The sequence below is a fragment of the Condylura cristata genome, unplaced genomic scaffold (genome assembly GCF_000260355.1).
Source record: "Condylura cristata isolate star-nosed mole 26May11 unplaced genomic scaffold, ConCri1.0 scaffold00023, whole genome shotgun sequence".
Taxonomy (NCBI): domain Eukaryota; kingdom Metazoa; phylum Chordata; class Mammalia; order Eulipotyphla; family Talpidae; genus Condylura; species Condylura cristata.
The window spans coordinates 25,500,326-25,520,909 of NW_004567124.1; the positions used below are offsets into that span (position 1 = coordinate 25,500,326).

General features: G+C 55.7%; 2 protein-coding genes across 2 annotated transcripts; one reads left to right on the plus strand and one right to left on the minus strand.

Annotated features, from left to right (window-relative positions):
* Positions 1-2,051: 2,051 nt before the first annotated feature.
* Positions 2,052-9,446, plus strand: LTK (leukocyte receptor tyrosine kinase). The gene is given in 22 exon segments (XM_012728542.1): positions 2,052-2,162; positions 3,220-3,443; positions 3,536-3,616; positions 3,816-3,865; positions 3,868-3,977; positions 4,025-4,181; positions 5,039-5,131; positions 5,414-5,466; positions 5,469-5,514; positions 5,517-5,546; positions 6,557-6,668; positions 7,085-7,124; positions 7,766-7,834; positions 8,021-8,112; positions 8,114-8,144; positions 8,249-8,353; positions 8,640-8,694; positions 8,786-8,822; positions 8,824-8,916; positions 9,173-9,228; positions 9,231-9,297; positions 9,299-9,446. Coding segments are annotated over 22 exon segments (1,860 nt in total).
* Positions 9,447-9,884: 438 nt separating this feature from the next.
* Positions 9,885-18,797, minus strand: ITPKA (inositol-trisphosphate 3-kinase A). The gene is made up of 7 exons (XM_004687895.1): positions 18,245-18,797; positions 11,852-11,948; positions 11,563-11,779; positions 11,240-11,444; positions 10,907-11,008; positions 10,584-10,655; positions 9,885-10,480 (listed from the first exon to the last, which is right to left on the minus strand). The coding sequence occupies exons 1-7, from the start codon at positions 18,731-18,733 to the stop codon at positions 10,277-10,279; spliced, it is 1,386 nt and encodes a 461-aa protein (XP_004687952.1). The 5' UTR covers positions 18,734-18,797; the 3' UTR covers positions 9,885-10,276.
* Between the last annotated feature and the right edge of the window lie 1,787 nt (positions 18,798-20,584).

The following is a 20,584-nucleotide window of genomic DNA, read 5'->3' on the forward strand; positions in this document are numbered from 1 at the left end:
CTGGGAATCTGATTTGGGCTAATTTCAGACATGTTCAGGATTGATATCAAGAGACGGGTTAGCCTAGAGAAGAAGCAGAGATGGGGGAGACTGAGTCCATGCTTGGCAACCACAAAAATGTGGGTCCCAGCTCTGGAGTGGAGCCACACGAGGACAATACTCATGGGAGTGGGGACACTTCAAGAATAATTCACTCCAGTGGTCCACGTGGTATGTAGGGGCCTTCAGTGAGGTCTCCTTATGGCCCCTATTCCTATCACCTGCTATCCTGAGACATGAGGAAACCCCAAATCAGACAGGTGCAGTCACTGCCTCTCTCAACATCTTTGAGCTGCCGTGGCACAATGCCATATACTGACGAACAGCAGAAATTTATTTCTGAAAGTTCTGGAGCCCAAGAATTCCAAGATCAAGGTGCAAGCAGATTTGGTGTCTAGGGAGGGCCTGCTTCCTGGTTCATACACAGCCTCACGGGGTAGATGGTAGCAAGATGTTCTCTGCCTCCTCTTTTCATCAGGGCGTTCAGCCGTTCGCCTGAGGTGGAGCCCCTGGGACCTAATCACTGCCTCCAAATACCCTCACATTGGGGATTAGCATCAAAATGTGAATCTGGGGGCTGGGAAGGAGTGGTTCATCTGTTCATCTCTCTGGTGGAGTTTGTAAATTTGGTCGGAGTTCTAACATTTAAGCTTTTGTACAATGTCATTTGCTGTATGGAATTACTTGCCAGAGAGGCCTCCCTGTGGTGCAAGGGTTAAGACTCAGCACTGTGACGCTGTCACCAGCCACTGCAACATTAATTTAATCCCCGGCCAGGGAAGTGACCCACATGGTGCAACAGATCTCCCCTGACTTGCCCACTGCTCCCCTTAGCAGTATATTTCAATAGATCTGCCTATTCTGCTCCCCACTCTGTCTCTGGCGAATCCTCTCACACACACACAAACCCCACACACCTCTCTGGCCTATACCCCAGCTCTTACATGCATAAATAAATCTTAAAAAAGAAAGAATTACTTACCATAACTGTGTTTATGGGTCACCAGGGTGAGTGCGTTGTACCTGTCTATAGGTAGAGAACCACTCCTCATAAATGGAGCTTCTGAAAATAGAATTACACAATAGGTTTTATTAAACAATTACTATGTCTGCGAACAATGGTTCTCAAACATCTTTGTGACAAAAATCACCTGGAGATTGGGAGGATCCTACCACCAGTGTTTCCGATTCAGTAGTTTAAGGTGAAACCCAAGAATTTGTATTTCTAGCAAGTTCACAGGCTTATGCTGCTGTTCAGAGCCAAGCACACTTTGAGAATCATGGCTTATATAGTGTCTTGTAAATAAATTCTTTGACAGCCTAATGGGATATCCACAGAGTCAAATAGGGGGTGACTACCTAGGTGTCTACACCTAGCCCCTACGTTCAAACTTTACCATGTAGCTAGTTAGTATTCTTTCTTCCTGTTTTATATTAAACACAGGCCTCAGTCTTCAAAATTAGTAATTAGAGAAAAAAAAATGAGGACCCAAGACTGGCTGAAGCTGAGTAGCCCTCACAGCTACAGGGTGCCAGTTTCCCCTCATGTGGTGTATAGCTGGTGGGACAAACCAGAGAAGTTGGGGCTATGTACCCCTCAGCCATGACTGGGAGTGCTAGAGCCAGCACTGGGGTCTTCTGACTCCAGGTCCATCGGAATAAGAAGCTGTACAGTTAATGGCTTTGTGTGGGAAGACTGAGATTTCTAAGTCACAATCTAAAATCAATCGCAAAGGCACTGAAAGGCTCAAGTAATGGCAAGTAATTATGCCTCACTTGGGGCAGTTTAAGAGAACTTACCATTTGTTATGCCCACCCAAGCCCACACACACATCACAGCCACCACCAGGATGAAGCACATACCCCACAGTTCTGACTGACAAGCCTAGAACCCCTAGCTGGATTCTGGGGTATGACTCCACTTTCTCAAGCTCTTTCCATGAAAGGGTAAAGGCAGGCGGAGGCCCCTTGGATGAGCCTTCCAGTGTGGTCCTCTTTGGGAAAATGTGGCAATGGGGATACCCACAGACTGTTCTTCCTTGCACATCTCAGGGTGTGAGGTGAGAGTGGCCTGGCTGGCTTTAGTTCCTCCACCCCAGCCCCAGCAGCTGCTGTACAAGCCTGTAAGTGGCAGTCTGGGCCAAGTGGCAAGGTCGGTGCCTACAGCCCTTTCCGGGCAGTCCCTGAAAGGATGGGTGGCTCCCATGGCTGCTGTTGTGGCTGGGAGGTGCAGTTAAGTGCCTTCTGGCTATAAGGGTGGTGTCAAAAACAGAGGAGCCCTCATTGGGCTGGGGACACAGGTGACATTCTGGGTCTCATTGAGTCCTCCTGATAACTGTAAGCCCGTTGACCAGAACTCCCTGGTCCCTGGTTCCACAATGTAGGCTGAGCAGAGCAGAGGGTGTTTGCATGGAAGACCACATAAAGCAGTTTGGAAACAAAAAACGCTGAGGTCTCAGCACTGCCTGAGGTGGGACCAAGGTAAGCTCAGGAAACAATGGAGGATCTGCAAGATCCAGCTGAGCGGCCCCTAAATAATTCTCCAAGGGGAGAAAAGTATAAGCTAACGCCCCACAGACTTAGGCAACCAGAGCTGAGGTTTAGCGGATTTCAGGTTCCAGGGTACAGTGACCAGGGGATTGGGTAGGGGAGTGGGGTGCAAGGTGTGGCAGAGAGAAGTTAGTCTTTCTAGCTGCTTCCTGTCTCCCTTTAACTTCCTGTGGCCTCTCCCAAACCCGCTGTCTCCCGGTCATCTTTCAGACGCCATTCTCTGTCCAGTCGGGATCCCAGGCGCCGCGGACTCCAAGCCCAGGGGATCCGAACGTCACCGCACCGCTTACCCCGTTGGAGCAAGCCTCTCGCCCAGTTCCCTGCCGCGAGCCCTGAGCTCCTTCCTCCCTCCTCGACTGCCGGCCGCACCCGGCTGGGGCAGAAGCTCAGCGCCGCTTTCTTCCGGCCGGTCGGTTCTTTCAGCAAAACCCGGGAAGCCCCTAACCTGCGGCGGCGCCAAAGGGTGGCGTGACAACACCCCCCACCACCGCCCCATCTCCACTGAACCCCGTAAAATAAATGCAAGATCTAAATTTATGGTGCGCAAATCTAGTCACACCTTTGAAGTATCCCTTCAACATCGATTTAAGGTTCGCACCTTGAGAACTTCTCGAGCTGCCTGGTCGCCAGCCTCTGCCCAGGCGGGCGGCTGGAGCACTGACGCTCGACGACCCGGGACTCAGCACCCACTTAACGCCGACCAGCGGCGGGAGGCACCCCGCCAAGAACCACCTGTCTCGAGCCCCTGGAGTCTTCACCTCTGCGGTCTTCTCGCTTCCCTGGGGGAGACGCTTGACATCCCCGTGGGGCGGCGGAGCGGGTGGGAAGAGCGGCTCGGGCGCCCTAGGGCGAGGGTGCGTGCAGGGAGGGGCTCTGTGTTCAGGGACGGCGCCCGGGGCGCCGGGGGAGGCTGGGACCGGGCTCTTCTGTCTCGGGGCGTCTCCAGCCGCTGGGGAGCGCGATGCCACGGCTGGGGCTGGCGCTGGGCCGGAGGCGGCGGTGGGGCGGCCCCTGCCATCCACGTCTTTCTGGTAAGTGCTTGGCTCTGCGCGGCCTCTTCTGCCCCTAACGCTCGGTGTTGGGGTCCCAAAACCCCTCCTGTGGGCGCGTACACACGTGTTCTACTGGTGGCCTTGGAGTCCCCAAATCCCTGGGCCCCCTGGGAGCTCTTGGCCTTAGCTCAGGCCCCGAGGCCGGAGCGCTCCTTCGGTGCCGGTGCCCACTGGCAGGCTGCGCGCCGGCCAGCCCGAGCCACTGCTGGTGGCGGCCGGGGGAGGCTGTGTGCCTACCTGAGGCGACAGGATCGAGACCCGACTTGGGCCGCCCCTGAGAAGCTGGAGGACCGCTCCGAGGCGCTGGGGAGAGGCGGGGCGCTCACCGGGAGGCCGGCGTGCTCCCCATTCCCGCCGCCAGCCAGCCTACTACCGCTCCACAGGTGGAGGGGACGCCCGGCTGTTCGCTGCGACAGGGGCCAGAGGACGGCCAGGGCTGCGCGGACGGTTGGGCGACGCTCGGCTGGGCCGCAGCCAGTGGCTTCTGGGGCAGCGGTGGGGTCTGCCCCGCGGCTGGAAGGGGCTCGGCTACTGGGGTGGGTGCGCCCCTGGGGTGGGCGGCTCCTGACTGAAACCTTGTTCAAACCTTGGAAACAGGTGGAGTCCCTGGGGAGGAGTGGTGGGTGGGAAGGGCGTTGAATTCCGCTCAGCTGCTGCAGGCAGGTTAATTGCTCTTAGAAAGGAGGCCAAATAAACTCATAGCACACAAGTAGACTGGACTCCCTAGATTTTCATTTAAACCCAGGGCCTGTTCCACCACTGCAGGGCTCCTCTTTGTTCCCCAATAGTGCCAGAATTCTTGTGAGATCAACAGGAGGCTGAAATTTTAAGTCTTTAGTTCTCAAAATGTGACCCTGAAGCGGTAACATCAGCACCACCTAAAAATTGTTAGAAATGAACATTCTCAGCCCCTCTCCAGCCTACTAAGTCTGAAAATCTAGGGGAGTGTCCCAGCCATCTGTGTTTGAAATCCTCTAGGTGATCCTAATACTCTGGAAAATTTGGAAACCAGTGAGGTAAAGAAACAAAGGCTTTCATTGTGTCTGTCTGGGCAGTGCTGTTGATACTTATACACAGGAAATGGAATATGTGCCTTGGCCTCTCCCATTTTATAGCTGAGGACGTGGGACCAGAAGGTTCTCGCAGGTAAGGATGTGTCCCAGCCAGCCTGAGCCAAGCCTTTGGGTTCTGCTTTTTACTCCTTCCCCACCTTTTTCCCCCTTTGCCCCCAGTGGTCAGTTGGCAGTGCCTGTTCTAGAATAGTTGTATAAGGAAAGGCACACAGGGATTTGTGCTGGGAAACCCCAGCTTTCCTACTATTCATAAGGCAGCTTCCCAGTTATGTGCCCACTCCATCCCCCATTTTGTAGCCAAATTCTGTCACCTTAAATTTCCAGGGGGTGATGCCTAGATTTCCTGCTGGGCTGATGGAGAAGATGGGGTGTCTTTAATGCATCCCAGCAGTGAGCTTTACCTGCAGCCTCTGACAGGTATTGGCCCCTCCCTGATTATCTGATCCTGTGCAACACCAATCCTGGGGTGCTTAGCAAGTATCTCCTTGTTATGAATTCACTTCAAATACTCGTGACCTCAAGAGCCCAAAAAGAGGGCATATGAGGCTTGGCAGAAGTTCACTCCAAACTCTCCTACCCACCCTAAAATTCCTGGCACAGCTCCTTGTTTCAAAGTCCAAGTCTAGAATTAACCATGTGGCCTGAAAAAGAATATATGCCACCCCCTTCACCCCACACTATCAATTCTTTTACTCATAGTCATGGAAAATCATGGGGAGGTGGAGATCTGGCCACACCTCAGTTGTAGTCATGCTGCTTTTTGAAAGAGTGCCAATGGCAGGCTGAACTCCAGTTGACTGAATGTGCCCAGAGGGCACGGGACTAGCTGCTGGTAACATTACCTGCAGGAGTATGTCCTGTCTCTCTCCAGTGTCTGGAGGCATGGGGCCGCTGGACTGGGAGGAGCAGAAGGGCACTGGGAAAGATGTCTGCTGTGAGCCAGGCACTGTGCTAGGAGCTGGGCAGGGAACTGAAGGTGCATCAGCATGTGGCCTGCCATCAAGGACTTGTACCTAAGTGGTTTAGTGTAGGAGAGGAGAGGCATAGCTATAGATCCCAAAGTGGTAATTGCCTTGGAGATTCTTGCGGGGGGGGGGGGGGGGGGGGGAGAGGTTGCATTTGTCAAAGGAACAGATTATGGAAGAATTAACATGAGCTGAATCTTGAAGCATGGGTAAAAGATGGGATAGGGGCCCTCCCTGGTGGTGCAGTGGGTTAAAACGCAGCTCTAGGAAGCTATCTGAAGCCACAGCCATTCGGCACAAGTTTCATCCCAGGCCAGGGAGGTGACCCACATGGTGTGGCAGACCTCTCCTGACCGGCCTACTGCTCCCCTCAGCAGTGTGTTTCAGTCAATCTGCCTGTTCTGCTCCCCACTCTGTCTCTGGTGAATCCTCTCACTGCCCCTGCACCTCTGGCCTGTACTTCAGTACCTGTATGCATAAATAAATATATCTTTAAAAACAAAAAAACCGGGACCTCCCTGGTGGCGCAGCGGGTTAAAGCACAGCACTGAGAATCTGAAGCCACTTCCGCATGAGTTCGATTCCCGCCTGACCCGGAGGTGACCTCATGGTGAGGCAGACCTCTCCTGGCCCGCCCGCTGCTCCCCTCAGCAGTGTACTTCGTAGATCTGCCTGTTCTGCTCCCCACTCTGCCTCTGGTGAAGCCTCTCACCGCCCCTGAGCCTCTGGCCTGTACCCCAGTTCTGTATGTACAAATAAATAAATCTTTAAAAAAAAAAACAAAAAAAAAAAAAACAAAAAAAAAAACCTGGGGTTGAGTGATGGAGGAGCTTTGTACTGGAAGTGTCTCTCTTTTTCTCCTAGCCTTGCACCCCAGGCCCTCTGGTTCTGATGGTGGTGGTGAAGGTAACTGTTACCCTGAGCCTCCTTATAGTTTGTGGGGTCTTCATTCTGGGTATGGAACATCCAGCAGATATAGCTGAGTCAAGGTTGCCCACCTCTCCACTGAGCTGAAATGGCCTTTGTGGGGTCCCGGGACAGACCTGGCTGATTTTAAGAACTATCCTTCCAGCAGGGCAGTGGTAGATCCTCTGGGGTTCTCAAAGTGCGAGTAGCTGGGGAGGCCTGGGAAAATATTTACCTTAATGGGCATCTGGAGTGATATCCTGGGCACAGGAAGGAAAGTCAGCGTGCACTCAGTGGTGGGCAGAACATGCCATCGTCCCTCCCATCCTCAGCAAACCACAGGAATCATAAGTCAGGGCCTGTGTGGGATGATGCTGCCAGGCCCTAAGTTCGAGTTGAGCAAGCTTCAAACCTCCACGCTTCTGAGAGCCCCCAAGCCCTACAACTGCCAGATGGGGCTCAGCCCTGCCTGTCCTTGCCTCTGCCTCCAGGGCTCCAGGGCTCACTGAAGTTTCCCCGGCCAATGTCACTCTGCTCAGGTGAGTCCGCCCCTTCCTTCTGAGAACCTGTGCACTCTGGATCCCTGCCCTATCCCAGCCCCTGCTGTGGTCATTATGAGTCCCAAAGAACTTCTGGCCCAAACCAGAGGAGATGAAGGCTAGAAAGGCTCCAGAAGGGATAACAGGGACCCTAGGATATGATTCCTTTGGAGCGAAGATGATCTCCACCCCCAGGTGTCTGCCAGGACCAGAGGGAAGACCTAGACACAGCCGCTCCCACCACCATCCTCACCTGCTCTGTCTCTGCTCTGGCTCGGTGCCAGTGGACTTCATCCCCACAGGGCTGCTATCTGGGGACAGACTGTGACACAGCGCTCAAGGCCCTCAGACAGGGCCAACTAGGCATGTGGGGTGGAGGCAACAGGGAGCTGAAGGAGGCACTAGGTCCTCTAAGACCCTCCCCAGGCCCAGCCACCCTGCAGAACCCTGGGCCACGGTGCCTTTGGAGAGCCATATGAAGGGCTGGTCTTTGGCCTGGCTGGGGATCCCAGCCCTCTGCAGGTGGCTACCAAGGTGAGAAGAGGTGCAGTTCTGGTTGGAGGGGGAAACAGGGCTCCATGGAGAGAAACACAATTGCTGGAGGTAGGGCCAACCCCCCAAACACACTTCTCCTCCCCAAGACCCTGCCAGAACTCTGCTCTCACCAGGATGAACTAGATTTCCTCATGGAGATGCTGATCATCAGGTGTGCCCAGGGCCAGGGTGGCAGGTGGGAGGGCAGCACCCAGAACTGTCTGCAGAAACAAACAGCATCTTCACTTGGGCTGAGGAGTGGCAAGGCCAGAGACAGAGAGATCCTCTCCAGTTTTGTGGACTTCTAGAGCATGGCTTCTTTCCTGGCTGGGGATGGGCTGGCTGTGTGCACCACCTGCAAGTTCAGCCATCAGAACATCCTGCGCTGCTTGGGGCTCAGCCTCTGGGCTGCCCCTCATTTAATTCTGCTGGAATTGATGTCTGGAGGAGACATGTAGTTTCCTGAGGCACAGCCACCCACACCTGGTGAGACTTTTTTCAGCTCCCAATCCCCTCTAAAGAGAGACTTTAAAGACCTGTCACTTTGTCACCAAACCTACATGGATTGATGAGCCCTCTGCTCTACCCAGGTCCAACTGTCACCTCTGTCCATGCAGGATCTGCTCAAGTTGGCCCAATACATAGCCCGGGACTGCCACTGTCTGGAGGAAAATCACTTCATACACTGGTTGGAAGTGATCCTGGATTGGGGGGCGGGGCCCAGGCCAACTCCTTCCCCCAGGAACTGTCCTTCCACATAAATTTTAAGGAGAAAAATCAGGAGTGGCAGTGATTTTTTACACCCAACACCCAACTCGGAACTGCCTGGTGCTGTACTGGACCCAGTAGAGTGGCCAAGAGTAGGGATTTCAGGATGGCAAGAGACATCTATAGATGTGGGGCCTGGACAGGTGGGGAAGGAACTTATCTGCACCCTCACGGTATTTGAACACCTCATCACTTCCCTTCTCTCTCCTGTAGGTGCCACCAGGGGCCTTCCTGGAGGGCGTCTTCACATCCAAGACAGATTGCTGGTGATAATATACTTTGCTCGCTGCCAAGTCACATGGGGTCAGAGAGGCAGTGCCTGATGGGATTCACATGGGTCCTCTTACTTGTGATGCAGGCCTCTGGGGCACTGCTCTGGGAGGTCTTCTCACTGGGTACATGCCTACCCTGGGCACACCAATCAGGAGCTACTAGACTTGGTTGTCATTGGGGGGCAGATGGACCCTCCCAGGCGCTATCCAGGGCCTGTGTGAGCATGGAGTATTGCCCAGAGAGGGAGGTACTTCACAGCCATGGGTAGGAACTCCTGCCTCTCTCCAGGTAACAAAGCATGACCTAGTGTTGTTAACACTAGCGTGAACTCCATCCCAGTATAAAGATGTCTTGGGGCATCTTTATACTGCATTCAGCCATCCTCACCACCACCACCACCACCTACCCTAATCATCCTGATCTTGAAGGTCAGAAGGGAAGCCATAAAACACCGTGGCCCCCTGCTCGCCTAGACTCCCAATTCAGGATCCAGGTGTGCCGATTTCACCCTTGCCAGTGGAGAAAGGGCCCGCCCTGAGGAGCAAGGGATTTCAGGTCAGGGGAGCAGGTCTTTGGAAGGCCTAAGATTGCCACAGCCAGGAGCTGGGTCTGGAGAGCTTGAAGAGCTGGAATGGAACCTCCTTGGCCCCTGACTGCCCTCTGGCTATGACCCTTCCAAACCGAGGGACCTTTGAGGCAGAATCTTTGGAATCCCACCTATGGTTCCTGTGGTGTAAGGGATCCTGAGGCTTTGATGGTAGCAATGGCTCCTCCCTCCACTCTCCCAGAGCTTCTAGACTGCTTGTTGTTCTAGTAGCCTCTGCCCCCTGCAGTCTGTGTGGCATGTCTGGGCCTGTCTCAGGGCTGGCCTAGAATCACTGGACTCTCTGCCCTGGAAACCAGTGCCAGGCCTCCTGGGGAAGGGCCTGGCCACTCCCAGCCATTTATCTTTGAATCAAGAGGTGACCTACCAGGGGTGGGAGGAGAATCAAACTCCCTCCTGCAGGAAGCCTTTGCCGGCTGCTTTCAGTCCTGAGCATCCTTCATCTGGGCAGTGACCAACCACCGCAGACAAATCTAATAAAGAGCTCTTCTTCTAACCTCCATTCATCTAAGTGGATGTAAGGGGTGCCACAGACTGAGAAAGGGGATCAGAGAAGGGAGAGGATAAGGCTGGAGTCTTCAAAGCTGGTGTCTTTGCCTTTTATTAGGAAGGGGAGTCCATTGTAGTGTAAGTTTAGACCAATAGATCTAGTGCTTGCGAAATAAAATTCATTATCCATCCTCTCTGGAGAGGTAAGCAGCCCCCTCAGGAGAGCCGAGCTGAGACGAAGCCTATTGTCCCACCCTACCCCTGTATATTAGTGTCATAGGCTCTGGATACGCTGGGGCTTGTATGGGCGCCCGCTCCGCTGCACATGCAGCAGCGCGCCCCCTAGTGCTTGGCACCTAGTCCTGCTGGACCGTGTGAGCCGCCCCGCACCGCGGGGTTTCAGTTCTTCGCCCACATGCACGACAGGGACGCAGTCGCAGTCCATCTGTCACACCCTCCCGTCTGCGGGGACAGGAGCCCAGCCTCATCTCTGAGCCAGACTGGCCAGGATGCCAATGAGATTGTCCAGCCCCAGCAAATAGCCGTCCTCGCGATTGCCCTCCTCCCAGGGCCTCCGGTGGTCCAGGGTCTGGCCGTCCGGGAGGGGTGTAGTCTTGCCAAAGTCGATGAGCCACACTCCAGCGCGATGACAGTGATCGTGCACGAAGAGGAGCGAGCTGCCGATCACCTGCCGAGCCCCACACAGTGAGCGTCAGATCACGGCTTTTTCCCTGGTGAACCCCTACCCCCTTACGGCTCAGGTAACACCTCACACCTGACTCTACTCTTACCTCATGCTTCCTAAAGAACTCAGAGACCTCCAGGGTGTCGCGGATCTGCTGCAGGCGGTTCAGATACCTCCTCTGGAGAGGGTGGGGTGGAAGAGGAGCAGCCATCAATTCAACGCTAAGCGAGCCCTTGCTGGGATTGGGGGTTTAGCAGACACCTTAGAAACATACAGGCTCCCTCGTGGGCGCTGCCCAGAAGGAGGGGAAATGACAGCACATGAGGTAAATACTGCAATGGGTGCCACACAGGCGAGGTCACTCCTGGATGACCTGGGGACACGGCTCAGGGCTCTCAACACCTCGGGGGCCCAGATTCAGGCGCTCACCAACACTTCCGCGTCCCCTTCCACAAACTCCTGGAAGACGTGAATCACCTGCTCCCTGCTTCGCGTGGTCTTAAAGTCGGTGCTGCAGGAGCCATCGGCTTTCTGAAGGAGATGGGACAGGAAATGTTAGGGGCTCTGCACCCGCCCGAGGGGAGAGGCGCAGGCTAGGCGGGCGGTACCTCCCAGGATGTCTGCTGCCAGGGGCAGCGAGACGGCGCCAGAAGGTGGCTCCCCGGGAGGGTGGGGGTTCCACAAGAAGGGCAGACGCCGCGCGCTGGGGCCGGGGCAGAAGAAGGGCAGAGGGCGGTGCAAAGCGAAGCGGGCCTGGCCCACCTTGATGCCCTCGATGCGGAAACCAAGGGTGGTGCTGGAACTGATGCCTTCGCGCCACTGCATGTAGCGCGGCTTGGTGACGGCGCGCTGCGCGTGCTCCTCCTCAGTGGGCGCCTCAGGGTCCACCGCCAGCATTTTCTTGTACATGTCCTTCCGCAGTTTGGGTCGCTCTCGGGCTTTGGTGAGCTCCTCTTCCAGGTAAGTCCTACAGAAGCGCAGGCAGCCCCCCGGGGCTTGAGGGGGTGGCCTTGGGCACAGCGTCCAGCACTCCTCCCCGCCCGGGGCCTAGCGGGTCCCGGCCAGAGAAGGCCGGGCACGCGTACCTGACGCCCATCTTGCAGTCCAGGACGCAGGGCCCATCGAAGCCGTGCAGCAGGTCCTGCAGCTGCAGGTAGCTCTCCCCATCGCGCTCCACCACGCCGTGGAAGGCGGGCACGCAGCCGCGCAGGGCGTCTGCCATGAGCCGCGCTAGGCAATAGCGCTCAGGCTCTGAGCTTCGTTTCAGGATCAGGCCGCTGGTGCCCGCAGCCTTGAAACTCCCTGCAGACAGGGTAGCGTTGCTTAGTCCCTTCCTCCCCGGAAACTCCGCCACCCCGCTTGCCGGCTGCTCACCCGTGTGCCCCGCCAGCTGCACCCAGGAGTAACGCTTCTTGAAAGGGCTCATCACCGGCAGATTCACCATGGTCCGGATCTTCTGCCAGTGGCTTTTCTGAAAGCAACACGGTATAGGTCTGCAAGTCGGCGCTGGAGCATTGAATGCATCAGCGCTCCCTCCTCTGAAACAAGGGCTTGCCCTGCCACCCTGCAAGCAGCTAGAGCTGCTGATTCATTCGATCTTTTATTCAGTCAAGGAGAGTTTCTTTGTGGCCTGCCTCTGTGATGGGCACTAAGACAGGCATCGGGAGGAGACAGGTGTACAGCATTTTACTGTACTGAAAATAATCCTGGACCTGAGTTTGTGGAAAGGCTCAGGTTTTCCCTCAAGCTCTGCGGGTTGCAAGTTAGAGAACTGTTCTGTGGAGGCTTTAGAACTTTTATGCACATGAGAAACATTTGATGGTCACCTTTGTTAAAAAAAAAAAAGAATAAATGAAAATATATGTCTAATACTTTTGAAAATTAAAAAAAAAGCAGATTCTCTGCATTTTTTTCTTGAAAGGGAAAATTCTCTCTCAGGGAAATTCTGGGCAGGTTTGGGACAGGACCAAGAATTTGCTTTACCTCAAGAGATTCTGGGGCCTGAGAAACAAGTCTCTGAGCATCAGTTTCTCTATCTGTAAAATGGGGGAGATAATTACTCTTATTGGGTTATGAGCAAAAAACTGGTTTGGAGTGTGACTGCTCCTCTCCCCCGCACACCCCCAGATCATTGGTATGAAGCTGGACTAATGTAGATTGATTTAACTTGGGGACACTGGTTCTGCTCATTTAGGAAAAAAAAAAAAAAGAGTCAAGGCAGAGAGGCCAGCATTGCAGGGCCTGAAGAAAGAGTTGCAAGAGGCAAAGACCCTTTGGCTACTGCTGGATTCCATATGACTCCTCATCAGTGTACAATGTCCAGGGCACCCTTGGTCCTAATATTGACCCAGAAACCTGAGCTTAGAAAGTGGGATGCAGCTAAGGGCCCCTCATCTAAGATGAGCCTGTGAGGGAAATGGGGGGGAGGGTGAACTCATTCCCTTCTGAACATTGCTTCTCTCCTCCACCCAATCCTGAGAGCATCCCATATCTAGACCTTTCCTCTCCCCACCTAAAACTTATCAGTCCCATGTCTAGCCTATGAAGTACGCAGGTTTGCTCATCCGACTTGTGTCTGCTGAGCCCTCCCTGGTGGTGCAGTGGACTAAAGGGCAGCACCAGGAAGCTGTCCACAGCGACTGCAGCACACGGTTGTGATCCACAGGGAACTGACCCACATGGCACGGCAGACCTCTCCTGGCCCACTCGCTGCTCCCCCCAGCAGTGTATGTCAGTCAATCTGATCTGCCTATTCTGCTCCTCACTCTGTCTCTGGTGAATCCTCTCACCCCACTGCACCTCTGGCCTTTACACCAGTTCTTGTATGCATAAATAAGTAAGACCTTAAAAAAACAAAAACAAAACAATAAATGGTGTCTTCTGCCTGCTCCCTGGGGTGCCTGTCTTTTAGAGGAGTTACATATGTGTGCCTGCCCATGTATCCAGTCTCCTTGGCCAGAGGGGGTCCTGAGCAGGAAAAGGATAACTGGGTGGTGGCTTAAGCAGGGTGAAGCAGCTGACCATAAAGCCCTTTGTCCATGGGAAGTGGGGTTAGTGACTAAGATGGGAGTTAGAAATTGGTTCTATTCCTACTTCTGTCACTTTCCAGCTGAGGGGAGCTGAGTATGGTCATCTCCAAATTTCCTCCAAGAGGACAGGGCTGTTGCCTTACTAGGAGCCACCGTTTCCTGACTGCTGACTGCCTGCTTTTCTATCTTCATTCAGAGAGCATTGCTCCTGCTTTCCTTTTGAAGTCCCTATATGGCACACTAGGGTGTGGCCACGTGTCTAATCCCCAGGGATCTGGGGGTGTAGCCAGAAGCAGCCCACTAGATGCATGACATCTCTTCCAAAACTCCCATTTTTGGTCTTTAAATACAGACAAGCATAATATCTGCAACATAATAAATCCAAGTTTTATTATAAAACTCTCCCACGTCCAAATCCTCAAGTAAAATTCCAGGAAGATGTATGTGCCATGTGTATTCAGCAGTACCATCCTATGCCCTCTTCTCCCACACTCTGTTGAGAATTATGATGACAATGATGATGCATATGCACAACAAATGCATACGGCAGTAGCAGAAGGAAACAGAAGGAATCAAGGAAGTTTTACAGAAGGAAATCAAGGAGGACTTAGCATCTCCTCATTCTCTGCCTCCAGCCTGCCAGTCTCTGGCAGAAGCTCTCTACCAGCCCAACCCCCTCCCCAAGTTCCAATGGGCTCAGGAGGTAAGTTCTGATTAACCCCATCTAAATTCTCACCAACCCCATCTCCCTATGGGAAAGGGCTTTATGGCCAGCCACCTATGCTACTTAGGCCAGTTATCCCCTTTCTGCTCAGAATCCCTCTGGACAAAGGGTGTCCCTTGACTCCCTTGTGGGCCAAATGGGACCCACATGAGAAAAGCATTGGATGGGTGAAGTGACTTGCAGTCATAAAGCAGAACAAGGGGGGCTTCCCTAGTAGCACAGAAGTTACGACTCAGCCCTGTCACCACTATGGCCTGAGTTCAATCAGGCCATGTACAGCAGACCTCTCCTGTCCTGCCTGCTGCTCCCTTCAGCAGTGTATTTCAGTTGATCTGCCTGTTCTGCTTTCCACTTTGTCTCTGGTGAATCCTCTCACAACCCCCCTTTAACCCTGGCCTGTACCCCAGTTCTGTATGCAAAAACAAAAACTAATAATAATAATTTAAAAATACATTTATCCATCAAACAGTGGTTTGACCTCTGGGGAAACACCAAGCTTGATACTTTTACCTGCATCCAAAAGAACAGATATAGTGGTGAGCTTCAGGTAGGTATAAAGCCCTACTGGCAGCATTTGGGGGCCACTGGGACCAGAATGAACTTGGTCAGAGGGTACATCTAGTTCTTAGTCATTCTTGTGGGAGAGGGGAACCAGCCTCAGGAGAGATGGGAGAACTATACTATCCTTCCATTCTTTCCTGCAGTGAGTAGGGCTAGAAGGTTTGTGGAGAGGACTTAGTACCTAAATTCCTGGGCTACTTAACTGGTGTATGATACCCCAGATTAGCAAGCTGGGGTAAAGTGGGATCAGCACCTGCTCTCTCTATCCCAATTGTGAGGATCCTATTATTCAAGAGCAGTTGTGATTACAGCAGTTTCCAACTATGCAGGTTCCAAAGAGCTTCCATATCCATTATATCAATATAGTCCTCTCTGCCACTTCCTGAGGTTAGTGTGACAGAATTTAGCTACCCTGCTAGTACGGTGGAACAGGATTCCACCACTGACACAAAGGTTGACAAAAATGTCATGGAACTCACTGCCATCTTCTATCTTAAAGAGTTACATCTTCCAGGGAACACACTGGATATAAAACCGCATACATTCAAAAAGGCTCCTGAAGAATTATTCCTTGGTGGGTGGATGAGAGGGTGGGTGGGATTTTGGCACATGAATAACAGCAGGGAAGATATTTTTGAGCAGGTGAGGCTTTTAATGTGCGGATATCAGAAAGCGGGTTTATTGTGCTAGAGTGAATTTATTGTGGCTAGCTGAAAAAGGGAACAAAGCCCCATCCTCTTGCTCAGCCTACACCCTACAGAAGTCTGAGAAACCAACTCAGGAGAGCTGACCATGTGTAAGACTCTGATGAAATCACAGAAGGACCCTCTGATACATCCTCACCCCAGGGGCTGAGCAGGAAGCATCTGTCTTTGGAGATAACTGGTCTGGGCACCAGCCTCAGACCCAGGGTTTTGTTTGTATTCCCTTTGGAAGTCTGAGCACTAGGGCTTCTAGTATCAGTGTACCCACACAGCGGGAGTCCCTTGAATCCCACTGTACCCTCAGCCATCCAGTCTCCTCAAAGCTCTCCACCAAACCACCCCCTTCCCATGTTCCAATTGCCCCTATCAAACTGACACTCTGTGATGGTGGTGAGAGCAATCAGTTTAAATTTATAAAAGGATTTGCACTAAGGTATAAGTGACCCACGACTTCACCCTCCCAGGGGCATTTACTTTTTAAAAAGGAACTCTTAACCTAAATTCTGCTCTATAATTAGAAAAGTGAAGTATGGGAGTTCTGGGTCCAGGACAGGATGGCATCCAGGTCTTCTTACCTATCCTGGTGCACTGAGAGAACCAAATGAACAGGATCCATTGCAACACCTCAAAATTGTTTTAAGAGGTAGACAAGGCCTAAGATTAAGTCATGGCAGTTGCCCTTGGGGGTAGACCCCCCAACTCTTCTGGCCTGTCTAGGTTCCCCAGTCCATGATTTTGCCTTCCACAGACACCTCTCTCTACTAGAGGAAAGGTGTCCTGGGAAAGAGGCAGGCTGCTCAGTAGTCCCAGCTACCTCAGGAGAGCCCAGTTCTCAGCTCTGGGCAGGCTATGTGGGGTCCCAGGAGGAGAAGGGGAAGAATGTAGGTGGCAGCAGTGACCGGTAGACTCTCCCCCGGCCTCCTGTGGCTCTGCATTATTATCCCCCCAGGCCCGAGGGTAAGAGGCAGGCCAGCTGGGAGTTCCGAGGACCACGGCGGCCCCCTTCTCTGCTTCCGGCCCGGGGAAGCCCTGAAGGCAGTCTGGGCGGGCGCGCGGTGCCGCTCCCGGACCCGCAGCGAGGCAAAGTCCGCGCCGGGCCCTTCCACGCGGACGCAGGCAGCCTCTGTCAACAGCCCCTGGCTTATCTGCCGCCGCGGTGGCTGTTTGCCTTCGGGGAGGCCCCGGCGGGCGGGGGGTGGGGAGACCTGGGAGACGCTGTCTGGGTGCTGGAAGGGCCCTCAGCTGCCATCTGCTCCAGCTCTTCGCTGCGTCGGGTGAGGCGTGGGTCAGGGTGGGAGAGGCCGGCCGAAGCCCAGGGGCACCGCTGCGACCGGTCCCCAGAGTCCTGACCCCTGCGGGGACTGCCCACTGCACGCTGACTGCCCACCGCGCCTCCCGACCTCCTCCGCCTGCGGCTGCCCTCGGGGCGCCCTTCCTCCCGCGCCCGCCTCTCAGCTGTCAGAGATTTGAGCTGCGGAGAGCCGTGGACCCAGAGCGACTGCTCCGGATTTTCGAAGGAGGTGGGGAGGGAGGAGTCCTCTCCTTGCTCCACATTCCAAGGCGTTTGGAACCTCCTCGGCGTCACCCACCTCCCGGCATGGGTCGTCGGGGTTCTCTCACCCCTGGGGGAGGAGAGGGACTGCCCGCACCCCACACCTGGCGGCGGGTGTGTTCCAGCTCTGGGAGACTTTCTTTTTCCTCTTACACTCCCCCCCCCGGGCAATGTAAGTCTCCGGGTTGACTTAGTCACGACTCCAGTGCAAGGCGTCGGTGTCTCGCGCTGGTCCAGCCCGCGTGCACGCCAGCCGGGTTCCGGGCGGCGGCGCCCCAGGCCTCTCCCACCCGCGCGTGTCGCGGCTCTCGCCGCCCTGTGGGCTCTCGCCGAGCCTCCCCCTCCACTTGCATCAAGTGGAGCTGGAGCTACTCCTCTGCGGTGACCGCGGACAGTCATTTCAAGCATTTGGCCTTGATTATGACAAGGATAAGACGGCTGTCCCGGGCCCCGCGCGCCCCTAAGGGGCAGGTACCGGGAGACTTCGCCACCCCCGGACCTGGGTCGTCGGAGAGTCAAGCTTGGTCTCGGACCCCCAGGCTACTAGAGGATGACACTGGCTGGCGATCCCGCCCTTTCAGCCTCAGTTTACCGCCCCCGCCCGGGCCACGACTGGGAGCACCAAGCCGGGGGAGGCCGCCCTCACTCGGCTGCGGGGGCCGCCAGCCCGCGCCCCTCCCTTCCCCGCGTCCACGCCTCGTGCGGGCGCCGGAGCAGACGGCGGCGGCTCGGGGAGCAGAGCCTGGAGCTCCGCTCCACTCCCACTCAGGAGAGGGAAACCGTGGCAACGGCGGGGGTGGGGCCGCGGCGCCAGGGCGGGGGTGGGGAGGGAGGAAGACTCGTTCACCCCTCGCTGCCGGAGTTCGCGGGGCAAGCCCCTCCGATCGCCCCAGCCCCAGCTCGCAGCCAGCTCCCCTCGCCACCCGGGCCCTACCCGGCCCCCTCGGTGGGAGCCGACACCTCACTCTTCCTCCCAGGAGCGCCCCAGGGCCCGCGCCGCCCCCCGCTGTGGAACTGAGGTGAAAACTGCCAGAGCGCCGGGTCGGCCTCGGTCTTCACCCTGACCGCGACTCCCCTCCCAAATGTGGGACCCCGACCCCCGGCAGAGGGAGCCTAGGGCAGGAGTCCGCCCCAGCTCCAAGCCGGGGCTCAGCGCACCCCCGCGCCTGGCGCTGGCCCCGCCCCCGCGGCCGGTACCTGAACCACGTCCTCGCTGGCTTCTAGCTGCACGTTGCCGCGGCTCCGGCTCTCGCTGTCGCTCAACAGATCGTCCTCCGAGTCCTCGGGCAGCGACGAGGAGCCCGTGGAGGAGAGCGACGAGGTGGAGAGGCGGCGAGGCTGCTGCAGGTGCGAGGAGCCCGCGGCCGGCAGCCAGCCGCTCTCTGGCTCGGGCGGCCCGGGGCTGGCCGGGGGGACATCCGGCTCCTCGGCTGTCACAGTCAGTTGCGGGATCACCGGGGCTGGAGGAGCCCGAGGAAGCCCGTTGGGCACCTGCCCCCCGCGCCGCTTGGCCCCGCGGGCTCGGGGCTCCCCTGCAGCGGCGGCTGCAGCGACCGCAGCGCAGCGAGCCTCGAAGAGCAGGCGCAGCTCCCCGACACTCCGGCGCGGGGCCCGCTCCAGCCCCGGGCTGCAGGGCCCCGCGCCTCCTGGCCGCGCCATGCCCGTCGGGCCCCCGGGCAGGGTCATTTCCCGACACAAATGCCGCAGCGGAGCCCACCAGCCCGCGGCTCGGCGGGGAATGGAGACGCGCGGCGCCCCCGGCTCGGAACTGCCCCGAGGCGGGGCCTGCGCGGCCAACTCCCGCTCGGGCCCCGCCTCGGCCGCGCCCCCCGCCCACTCCTTTCACTTTCAGGGAAAGCGCGGGCCGGCGGGGACCCGCGCGGGCGGGGAAGGCTCCCTGCTGTTCCTGCCGGAGGCCAGGAAACCCAGACCTCGTGCACACAAAACCAGAGTCCTGCCCCAGCGGCCGCCCTCTCACTGCTGAGGAGACCTGAGGGGCCGCTCCGCCCCCGGGCTTTCCAGCTTTCCCTGGCTTCTGGGCGGGGAAGAATTCCTTCTGGCGGCTCCCTGGGCTCTGATGCAGCCGGGGAGGAGCTGGTACTGCTCTGGCTCTCCCACCAGTTCCTTCGAGCTCCTTTCCGAGTTCGACCCGTCCTGGACCGAGGTTCCCAAGTCTCCCGGGTCGGAGCTTTTCTCCACTCTCAGCCTCGGCGGCAGAGTTCAAGGCCCGGCCATCAGCCTCCTAAAGGAGCTTCGACCACAGCGAGCGCCAAGTGGGGACTCTCCTGGGACAAAGTAAGGTTGCTCCCGCCCAAACTCCCCACTTCCCTGAGGGCGGAGAACAAGGTCAGGAGGCAGGACCTGGATCCCTTCAGGTGTTCGGTGCAGCCCTGGCCACATCTCTGGCTACCGGCCATACCGGTGCCTTCTTCCTCCTTTCCTTTTGGAGTTCTGGACTTGGTGGCTGTAAGGAAGTCATTTCACCTCCTTCAACTGCTGATTTTCCTCCACAAGGTTGTTGCCACTTCATAGGATTGCTGTGAGAATAAAGTGGAAGGCGTGAAATCTCTAAAAGGTTAGCATAGTTTTAGTGCAGGAGGGAGGAAGGAGGAACCCTCAATTTCACCACATTCTGGATGTGATTTAGGCAGTCCCTTCAGCCCTCAGAGTCCTGTTTCCTCACATGTAAATTTAGAAAAACCTCACTGGAGCCTCTGGAAGAGACCACTGACGCTGGTGAGGTGTTTCCTGTACTATAATCATGGGGACAGTGCTTAGAATGGATATTTGCTCACCTCACAGGTCAGCTGAGCTGCAAGTATGCAGTGAGTAGAAGTCAGTATTTCTCAGGTATTCTTACTTCCCCCTAATGCCACCAGTGAGGACCCCCTCACCAGGCACCTACTGCTGAAGGATTGCTGGGGGCCCTGTGGAGAGAGCACCCCTAGATAGATTGCTTCCAACTCTGATTAAAGCAATCAATGCAGACATTTCCCTCCGCTTCCTTTCAGTCAGAATTCAAAGATGACCCAGAAGGAGAGAAAAAGGATTTTAAGAGGGAAGGGGGAATCTTCACAAAGAAGAAAAGTGAATATCCTGTGGGAATGGATGTAAGTAAAGGAGTGGAAGGTACAGAGGATGGGAATGACAGAGTAAGAGAAAGAAATACAGGGGGCTGCACACTTGAGTCCTGTGTGGAGAACCGAACCGTGGGTGAGTGCCGGCTCCCTTCTCAAGGCAGAGGTCTGCAGGGGCCTCCGTGTTGTGGAAGGGCCTACTCTGGAGCTAAAAAACCCAGAAACACTCTTGCCTCTTGCACTTCTCTCCCTCCTTTTGAGCTACCAGGGTACAGGCTGGCATCTGGGAAGGTGCTGCCCACAGAAAGAGGCAGGGGCTGGTGGCAAACTCAAAGCAGAGAGTGAGCCGGAACTGGAAAAGAAGGAAGGGAATGTGGGAGGGCCCAGGTACTTCCCACCTGTGTGCCAGGCAGTGTATGGGCAATGCTGGAGGCACAAGCAGGAACTAGGTCTCTGTTCT

Bases quoted from the DNA above. Each gene is read 5' to 3' on its own strand.
- ITPKA (XM_004687895.1), bottom strand. From the start codon at position 18,733: ATGACCCTGCCCGGGGGCCCGACGGGCATGGCGCGGCCAGGAGGCGCG. The intron at 10,656-10,906 runs GTGAGCGCCTGA...CACCCTCTCCAG, and splicing joins AAGGGGACGCGGAAGTGTTG to AGGAGGTATCTGAACCGCCT. The intron at 10,481-10,583 runs GTAAGAGTAGAG...GGGGCTCGGCAG, and splicing joins AGTTCTTTAGGAAGCATGAG to GTGATCGGCAGCTCGCTCCT.